Raw genomic sequence first — 10378 nt, 5'->3', positions numbered from 1 at the left:
TATTCCTGGCAGGCTCTGCATCTGTAACTAGTTAAAGGAGAAGAGAAGGTTAAAAGGCCTTTTTGCTTGATTGACTTCAAGGTCTGGAGGGAAGGCTGTGAGTGGGGAGACACGGACCACGGGAGAGGAGGCAAGTGAGTGAGCGTTGGAGGAAGCTTTACCCAGCACTTGTTTTTTTTTAAATAAAACTAACAAGTGAGAATACTCTATTTCCCTATAAAACTAAAATAAATCACTTGTAAGGAAACACCCACCACCACATAAACCTATCTAATTCACGGAGGCTGAACCAAACAAACCACTTATTAAGGTGTTACTTGAATTGAGAGTAGGGTCGTTTTCCTCCTGAGATGCAGCCCCAGATGAATCACCCATGAATATGAGGGTAAAAATAAAACCCCAAAACTCAGATCTGAGATTCTCCGGTATATCTATAACTTACACTTGAGACTCATAAGAAGAAAATTCCTCACTGTCCTTATTTCAACATATTCTGTACACGTGAATCAACACTTCCCTGTTTCTAAGGTTGGAGGGGGTGGTGGGGAGAGAGCGAGTATGAGTACCGGCAGGTCCCAGCCTGGTGGAGTCACTGCTCAGAACTCAGGGGGGCAGGGCAAACCGGCCCTTCCATGGAAGGGAAAAGGAAAAAGAAATTAAAATGACAGCACTTTAATTTTTTTAGCTCGACTCTAGAAATATTTCCTTTTGTTCTTAGTTTTAAAAAAACTAGCCCAGTTTCCACCATGTGAACAAGAGCATAGCACAGAACTTGAAATTGCTTAGTAGAGCTGTGAGAGGGAGTTTCTTCTGATGTTGCAGTAAGAAAATGGAATGCAGTTCCCAACACCTCCATGGTTGGATTCATGGGCAGCCTTCCTGAAGGCTGGTCTCTGTGTCTGAGGTAAAAATGAGTTTACCACCCAAGCACTTTATTACCCATGTGATAGGGAACCTCTTGGGAGACACCCAGAATGGGAATCTCAAAAAAGTCTTCTGAAAAGTTTTCGCATTCCATATTGAGAAATGAAAAACCAAACTAAAATTCTTATTTACCAAGAAGAATAAAGTCATTAAAATCATTTTTTCCTTGAAACTATTAAAAACACACAGGCTAGTCTTCCTCCCTCGTGTTGGCACATCTCAATCTATCTACCTCACAAGGCCCAGGTCCAATGCCACTTCTTCGGCCAAAGTCTTCCCTGCGTACAAACTGGAAATTAATCTCTTTCTGCTCAGTAGATTCCCGAAGCACTTAATCTCTAGGTCTTTTGTAGCAATGATTTATGTTTTATATGAATGCTGTAACTTCTGTGAGGACATAATATAGTACTTTGCACGTAACAGACCTCAATCAGTATTTGTCAAATAACCAACTAAATGAATTCTGAGGAAGCAGCTGGCCCTGGTAAATACGGAAGCCCTTCCAAAACCACAGAATTTAAAAGGAAGTGGTGTGGGGGGCGGGGATGTGTGCATACCTCCCTTCAAATTCCGCCAGTACCACAACTCAACTGCTATCACCAGAAAAAAAGCCTAAACCAGGAAATACAACTAGAAATGACTAAAAATAGAAACCTATAAAAGCAACATTTTATAAAGGAAACTAATTGCAAGTAAACAAAGGCTGGGTTAAAAAAAAAAAAAAAAAAAAAAGACCGGCCCTGGGCACGATCCTACCTGTGCTAACAACACAAGCTACATAAATGCCCCAAGGGAATCCTACCCAACATCCTCTTGCTTCCTCTGCTAGAATGCATGACTGGACTCTGACTAATGGAACCAACATACCTGGTGAGTACCAAAACGTACAACTGTTCTTTCAGACTGAACTGATCACTATTTTCCTTGTAAGTAATTAACTCTAAAGGCAATTCAAAATACTATAGAGCCACGGCAACATTTCACATGACTTCTGCCATACCATACCTTTTGTCTATGGCAGACTGTAAAATGTTAGGGTGCCACAGCACAACGCGGTAGAGGCATCTCCTGCTGAGAATGAAGACCCAGAAGTCCCAGATGTCACCCCCGCCAAGATGGCGCCACAAGCAACAACCTACGCAAGGATTTGGCGAATGTGACTAATAGTAAAAGCATATTACACTGTAGACACATCTCAGATATCCAGGGATCCTATGGGAGGCTCCACGAAATACGACAGAATTGAGGTTAGAATGATCTAAATAGCCTATGTTACTCATGACATAAAAAAACCTAACATCAAACACTTTCAACAGAACCCATGTCAAATAATTTCATATGATTATTTAAGAATACTCTCACTTACAACAAATTATAACTGACATCAACCTGGATCATAAGAATAATTATATAACTTCTTTTAATAGACACGTGTTTTGCCCATCCAGTATCTGTCTCCATTCTTTCTAATGTTCCTGGGGAACCACTCACCCCAATCATATATAAGTGGCTCTGTGGGACTGACCCTACCCTGCTCTGGGACTGCGCACATCATGCGGGCACTGTCATCTCCTTGGCTACAGAGATTGGTTCAGGCAGGTACACATGACCCAAGCTGAGAGAATCAGTCAAACCTGGAACAGAAGCTCTTTCCACTGGACACAGTGAGAAGAAAAGAACTTCCACCAGATGGAAATGGCCTGCCTAAAACGAAGCCAGCATAGGAAACAGCTCAGTCAAGAGACAGAGAGCAAGTTCTAATGACAGTGTCTAAACCCGACATCCAGCCATGACTGAAGCAAAAATCTTTTCCAGGACTTTTAAGTTATGTAGTCTGATAAATTCCATTTTTATCACTTTTATCAGTTTAGGTTGGCTTGCAGTCGTGTGCATCCCAAAGAATCTTGACTGATCATCTTTCAATAAAAGCTTACATTAGCATTAAAATAAAGCATTCAATTGCTAACTCCAGGTACACTGAAACATTAATTTTTATGTCAAAGTAATAGTGAAGAAATAAAATGGAGCAGATGTAGGACGTCGGGGCTCAGGGCAGGCTACCCCAAAAAGGACCACAATGGCATATCGATTATTTCAAAGTAAAGTTACTTAAGAAACAGCCTGTGCACGAACGACTCTCAGACCCTCCTCTGCCTCTCTGAAAACAGGAAATAAATCTCCCATGTGAATGGTACCCTCCCTGTACCAGGAGGTAGAGACACACCTACATCACCAGAGATAGGGAATTTAGAGCCGAGAAGGCTGTATAAACAAACCTTGTTACTTTTTACTAATTTATTACATTAGCCCAAATTCTATTTAGAATTCCTTACTAATTGAAGCTTCCAAACAAGTTTTATCCTGTCAATTCCTAACAAATGTATTGTCTCTCTGCCTAAAATATATAAAAACTGCCTACCCTGCCTACCCAGGAGCACCTGGGTGGCTCAGTTAAGCATCTGACTCTTGATTTTGATTATTCCTTTGGGTCTCAATTTCATTATTGGACCTCCGTGAGGATGTAATTAACTTTGGTGGTTTTTTTTTTCTCTTGTTAATCTATCTTATGTCAATTTAATTCTTAGACCAGCTAGAAGAATCTTGATGGGTAGAAGAAATTCTTCCTCTCCTGCAAGGACTACAGGAAAATGAATGGGACTTTATCCCAACCTCAGTTTTCTAGTATTAGATCATTATTTTTTATTTGATTCCCATCATAAGAAATCCAGGAGATCTTTCCATGCAGAATGATAAGAGAAGTGGATCTGTAGGTTTCAATCATGAAACCCAAAAGTCTATTTCAATGTTGTATTATACATGAAAAAAAGATTATATGAGAAAGATTTTAAAAAGCAGTTATGAAAATACTGTGGCAGAACATACTAAATGACTGATTTAATGTTTAGTTATTGATATTGAGTGCCTACTCTGTGTCAGAGATACTATCAATTTAATACAACCCAACGTAAAAGTGTTTAAAATCCCGACTGGGTCATTTTACTTACACTCCACTCAGTACATTAATAGACTGTGTCTTCAATCCATATCCAGTCTCCTTTAAGTTAGCAACAATTCCTAAGACGTCAATACTGGAACCTTTGGATCCAAAGTTTTTTTCACTGTACATTATCATGTGAGCATTTGAAAAATCCTATTAAGGAAAAAAATTCAAAATTCAAAGGCTACCCACTTATTATTCAAAAAAGATCAAGTATTATCTATTAGCTTTTCTTTAACTTACACCTAATATAGGTCGTAAAGACTGAAGCTCTCCATTGTAACCTCCCCAATCTTTCCAGTCCTTGTACTCTCCTTCTTCAAGCAAATACTGATGACCTGTAAATTCAGGCTTCTCATAAGCAACCCAACTGCAACAGAAAGAACATGTTTTCATCAGTGCTAAAATTTTTCCCATGTATTTATCAGTTTCATTAACAAATACTAATAGTTATGAAGCTAGACACAGACTGGTGCACTATGACTATTGCAATTCTTCTCTAAATTTAAGAGACTAATAGAATGGACCCCTAAGGAACAACCTAAGAAATATACATCAACATTCTATAAAGGAGTAGAGGGAGTGTGTGTGTGTGGGTGTGTGTGTTTAATAAGAATGACTCAAAAGAACTTCAGCAGGAGCACCTGGGTGTCTCAGTTAAGCATCTGACTCTTGATTTTGATTCAGATCATGATCCCAGGGTTTGGGGATCAAGCCCTGCATTGAGCTCCATGCTCCGTGGGGAGTCTGCTGGAGATTCTTTCTCTCTCTCTCTCTCTCTCCCTCTGCCCCTCCCCCCACTCACATGCTCTCTTTCTCTCTCTCAAATAAATAAATCTTAAAAAAAAAAGAACTTCAGCAAATAAAACTGGATAAACTTTCTTCAATGAGTAATTAAAATATTTTTGCCTGTTTACAAGACCATTTTCAATGTATACTTCTAAAGGAAATATGTTAGATCTATAAAGTGTAAAATATAAAAAATAGAAAGCAAACTAATAGTTCAGTAGTTTGGAGCATAATATTAATAAACAAGATGTAGATTTGATCAGTGTGGGCCAATTTATTAGCCTTGCTCAGCTGACTGGCCCCAAACAGCCCCTTGATCCACTGTGTCAAATCCAGGTCTAGAGAATATGTCTGAAATTCACTCTGGCTGAGAACATGTTTGAAATTCACTCTACCGTACTATCTGGAATGGTTTTTTGGTGGTGGTGGTGGGAGTAGGGGAAACGTGTCTATTACTTTACTAAAGGGATAAAAAAGACACCCCCTCCCCCCTGGTTACTCCCACCTACTTACATTCCTCTCAGAACTTTCATCGAGCCCACGGACATAAATGGCAAACTGTCATCTGTTGTTTCTTCTGTTTCACCTGCTTCCGCGATAAAACTACACATTTCTGTTTCTAGTTCCATACATTTTCCCTCAAAGAAAGGCTTTTCATAAATAACTACCTACAATAGAAATGATAGACCACTAATTGTAAGAAGTTAAATATCACAACAGCCAAATGTTAAATCAGTCATTTAATATCACTAAGTCCTAGAACACAGAACTTCCTGATCTTATTTTTTAAATTAACTAAATAGTAGTATTTTAAATTTTAAAACTCTGAATTTTTATCCTGATGTGGTGCAGCCCAAAGCCAGGTTCAAAAGACAGTTTATAAATAATCGGTTAAAAAAATTGGTTTTTGTTCAATGTCTAGAACTGATATTTAGAATTTTGCTTAGGACAAACTAAGGAACCAGAGGATCCTAAGTTGCTTTAAAAATGAAATACAGGGGTGCCTGGGTGGCTCAGCCGGCTAAGCGGCTGCCTTCGGCTCAGGTCATGATCCCAGGGTCCTAGGATCGAGCCCCACATCGGGCTCCCTGCTCAGCGGGGAGCCTGCTTCTCCCTCTCCCTCTGCCTGCCTCTCTGCCTACTTGGTCTCTCTCTCTCTCTGTCAAGTAAATAAATAAAATCTTTAAAAAAATAAATAAATAAAAATGAAATACAGGGGTACCTGACTGGATTCATTGGTAGGAGCATGCAACTCTTGACCTCAGGGTCATGAGTTCAAGCCCCATGTTAGGCATGGAGCTTATTTAAAAAAAAAAGAAAGAAAAGAAACATAAATGTGTCATAAATGTGCAAAGTAGAAATAGGAGAAAGGGAGATCTTGTCTTGAGAACTCAGTTTTTCCTGGCTAACTGGCAAGCAGCAACAGGCCCCACAATTAGTAAATACAACCACAAATTACAAACTGAATGCAACGATGAACATTTTAAGCCATGGCTACATGTACTGAGAGGGATTATTAGTGCCATTAGCGTCATCTTCCAGTCTAAGGGATGGCATGTATCACTTGGACGACTTCCTTTAGCTGCAATTATGTTTCATGGAGGTTGATGCGTAAAACCACATTATCTTCATGGGGATGGAATAGGAATAAAATTTTAAAAATAAACATTTTTACCTTTGGATCAGTAGGGAATTCAACTTTACGTCCACCCTGAAAAGAAAAATAATATAGTCAGAAACACGGCTCTTCGTGGATAGATTACCATTTTATATGACCCATGGCAGCTGATGGTCAGCGATCGAACGTCCCAGTGTGCGTGCCTCTCATTTAAGTGAGGCTGCAACAGTTCTGAAGCTACAATGATGCAGATGAAGAATGAGGAAGACTGTGTAGAGCAGAGGTGGTCTATAAGCTGAATTTGCATGGTAGGTAAGTTTTTTAACCCAATAAGCTGAGTTTTTTTGTTTTTGTTTTTATTCAGAAAATGTCTCACAAAAATGCATTCCTCTTATTTCCCTTAAAGAGCAGCCACAAGATCGGATGTTTCTGGACACAGAGCTCAGAGGCAGCAGCCCTCCCCTTGTGCACGGACTACCTCTCCCATGGGCTCATGCTCCAGCCGGGACTTGCGCGGGGTTGGCCTGTCTCTACTGCGCTCTCAGTTCAACTCCCTGCCACCCTCACTCATGTCTGTTTGCTGCCTGGCCCCTGGAGGCACTGGGTTTTGCAACCCGTGGCTTACAAAACTGTTGAGTTCACACAAGTTCACAATATGGTCTGGAGGACTCTTGAAATAATTCCATGAGCTGTTGGGTAGAATTTAAACTAGCCCAAAGGATGGGTCTATGGGGGTTGTGATACTTTCATAATAAAGTTTTTGTAAATCACCAGAAAACTCACTAAAAAGAAGCCACAGAAAAAGGTATTATTACACAGAAATAATAAATGGGGTAAGAGTTAAAATCGGCAGCGGGAAAGTCAGGAGAATATTTTCCACTGATATAGAACAGCTTTTTTTTTTTTTTTTAAGTGCAGCCAAAGGTGCTCAGATGCACCAACTGAACTGTAATTATAAAGGAATGTTGCTGATTTTATCAACAAACCAGAGTTTAAACAACCAAGTGCAGTAGCCCCCCATTATCTGCATTGCACTTTCCAGTTTGTTACCCGCGGTCAATCACAGTCTGGAAGCAGAGAATCCTCCTCTGGACATACTGTCCAAAGAAGGTCAGGAGTAGCCTAAGGCTGGGTCACAACACCTATGTTCCCCACCTCACTTCACCTCATCAGGCAGGCACTTTATCATTTCACTCCATCACAAGAAGGGTGATTATAGTACAATAAGAGATTCTGAGAGAGAGGGACTGCATTCACAGGACTTTAACTACAGTATATTGTTATACTTGTTCTATTTTATTATTAGTTACTGTTTATGTCTTACTGTGCCTAACTTGTAAACTAGATAATATATAATTTAATTTATAAATGAAATTTTATCATATAAATATAGGAAAAAGACATAGTATATAGAGGGTTTGGTGCCATCCATGATCTCGGGCACCCACTGAGGGTCTTGGAAGCTATCCTCTGTGGATGGGGGCGAGGGGGAGGCCACTAAGTGTACTGAGCACCCTTTCAAAAGTATCCTTTTCCAATGCCATAAACTTCACAGTTTTGTAAATTATTTGAGACAGCCTTCAAAACCTGGGACAATTCTTTCATATATTCACAGAACTAACTAAACTTTGTTCTTTGAAAGTAAATTTTAGAAACAAATCATTTATAATGAAAAAGCCATTTATAATGCAAATGAGTTTTGCATGAAGATCAGCAAACATGGAGGTAGCTAAACCACAGGCTTTGGCAGGAGAGGTAAAATTAAGACAAAAATTATCTCCGTGACTTTCTAATCTGTTTCAAACTGGCTCTAGAAAACCACTGCAAAGTGCGATTTCAGAAACATGTTTGTCACAAGAGCCGCCCTGGTGGCATGGGTAGTTAGTGAGCACCTCTTACCACGTAGCACACGCCGTGCTCCACGTGGGGGACAAGACAGGTACAGCCCGGAGCCTCCCAAGGCTTAGAGTTTAGCAGAAGAGATAGAAGGAACACAACAAAAGACAGGGGGAGGGGGGAGGAAGCACAGGCTCCTCTCTAAGGCAGATGCTGGGGCACAATATTCACACATCCAGCCCCAGGGCCCCCCAGGCTGCCCCCCGCACCCTAGCCTCTGGTCGCTACAACTGGGCTGGTGCCCACCTGCCCTGCCCTTCCCCAGCTCCGCCCGGGCTCAGGCAGAGCATTCCCTGACATCTCCATCTAACACGGTCCTGTGTGGTTTTTAAGACCCAACTTGATTGAGCATGAAGCTCTCCTAATCATCCCTCTCCTCGGTCACATCACCTCCAAGGTGGACTTCATCTGTCCTTCCTGTTTTTCCACAAGGGTTTAGCTCTTCACTGTCTTCATTTCTTAGACCTGCCCTGGGCTGCAGCTCTGCACACACACGTGTGGCTCTGCAAGGCTGAGACTGCCTCGGAGGCAGATGACACGGGCTTATCTATTTTTCCATCTAGAGCGTCCAGCAAGTTATCCTATTGTTTCTGTCTAGCGAGAGGTTCCATCTACCACCGATCTGCGTTTTTAAAACTATGCTTCAGAGTCACAGCCTGTGAACTATCAATGTCAAGCTGACAAAGCATCAGACTCCAGGAACATTTTGTTAGGTTTCTTTTTACCATTTTCAGAGGCCTCATGGATCCAATGTACGCTTCTTCTGTATCCCAGAAGGACAAGTCGGGGTATTCACCAGGTTCCAGGACAAAAGGCACACCCTGAAATCCAGGTTCTTCATAAATCAGCCACCTAAATAAGCACCAAGGAAGAAAAGACAGGACTCCTCATTTATTTCCGTGGCACACGGGACCCTACTGAGAAAGGAGAGGAGGGGTGATGTGTGTCTGGGCCATGTACCGCGACACTCGAGTATTAGAGCAACCCTGGGCTCCCGGAGGACTACGTCATTATATGCTCCTCTTCTGGATCTTTAACCTGTCTCCTTGTGGTTTTGTCCACTTACTTTAATTTACATTATGAATTGCTTCAAAGCCTTAATGTCTCTATCACTTCAAGAGAAGTAGTCATTTTGTAGCACTGTATGTATTTGGAGAGGCCCTAGCTACGAAACGCAAGCTTTGTTTTATTTATTTATTTATTTATTTTTATTTATTTTTATTTTTTAAAGATTTTATTCATTTATTTGTGAGAGAGAATGAGAGACAGAGAGCACGCGAGAGAGGAGGGTCAGAGGGGGAAGCAGACTCCCCGCTAAGCAGGGAGCCCGATGCGGGACTCGATCCCGGGACTCCAGGATCATGACCTGAGCCGAAGGCAGTCGCTTAACCGACTGAGCCACCCAGGCGCCCGCAAGCTTTGTTTTAAAAGGCAACATCTCACTTGTAGCCAAAGAACCAAATGTTCCACCTATTCATTTGTCCCGGTGCCCAAAACTAGTAACAGGAAACAACTACCTAGAGCTTACAAGGAATGCTGCCTGGAATTTGATCCATGCAACAGTGCTATGAGGTAGGGACACTATTGTCCCCATTTTACAGAGAGGTCAAGTAAATTGCCCAGGGCCACACAGCTGTGAGTACCAGATGCAGGGCTGATCCAAGCTGACTGCAGAGCCAGCCTCCTAACCATTTTTTGGTAGCAATTTTTCTCATTCCAGAAAGTACACATAATTTACGCTTTTTACAATGACTCAGGATCATCACTGTGAGCATGACAATGCACAATGGTGTCCTGGGGGCTTTGGAGGTCTAGAAGGCTGCTTGTTCCCAGGTCCAAAAGCTTTTTTGAGTTCTTGGATCTGATTTTTATGGCTTTTCAATACCACGCCCTTTTATCAGGCTTGTCAGCTGACACTTCCGCTGCGGTCAGAGACCCAGCCGCCCCACCCTCCCTCCATGTGCTAGAAACCCGAAAACCAGAAAATCATGCCTGTTAGAACTGCTTCTAAACACTGCGCACCGTCTTGTCACTTTCATAGTTCCTGGGAGAGTTCTGGGAAGGGGAGGTTGTGGAGATGGGACGTTTACATAAGGGAGGTATTAAAACACCACTTTATACACAAATATAGAATTTTTGGTGATCACTTATCC

The 10378-nt window shown here is 41.5% G+C and overlaps 1 protein-coding gene across 1 annotated transcript in view; it reads right to left on the bottom strand.

The window, feature by feature from the left end:
- The window catches only part of CRYBG1 (crystallin beta-gamma domain containing 1), a 47532-nt gene that overhangs the window by 16148 nt on the left and 21006 nt on the right, over positions 1–10378 (bottom strand). Inside the window, exons 7-11 of the mRNA XM_034991703.1 lie at positions 8951–9077; positions 6387–6422; positions 5225–5379; positions 4166–4292; positions 3930–4075 (exon numbers count right to left, since the gene is read on the bottom strand). Of these exons, the coding sequence (XP_034847594.1) occupies positions 3930–4075; positions 4166–4292; positions 5225–5379; positions 6387–6422; positions 8951–9077 (591 nt within the window). The remainder of the gene's footprint in view (positions 1–3929; positions 4076–4165; positions 4293–5224; positions 5380–6386; positions 6423–8950; positions 9078–10378) is intronic.

Source organism: Mirounga leonina, unplaced genomic scaffold (genome assembly GCF_011800145.1).
Source record: "Mirounga leonina isolate KUSES-001 unplaced genomic scaffold, KU_Mleo_1.0 Mir_53, whole genome shotgun sequence".
Classification (NCBI taxonomy): domain Eukaryota; kingdom Metazoa; phylum Chordata; class Mammalia; order Carnivora; family Phocidae; genus Mirounga; species Mirounga leonina.
This window is presented reverse-complemented; position numbering and strand designations above follow the sequence as displayed.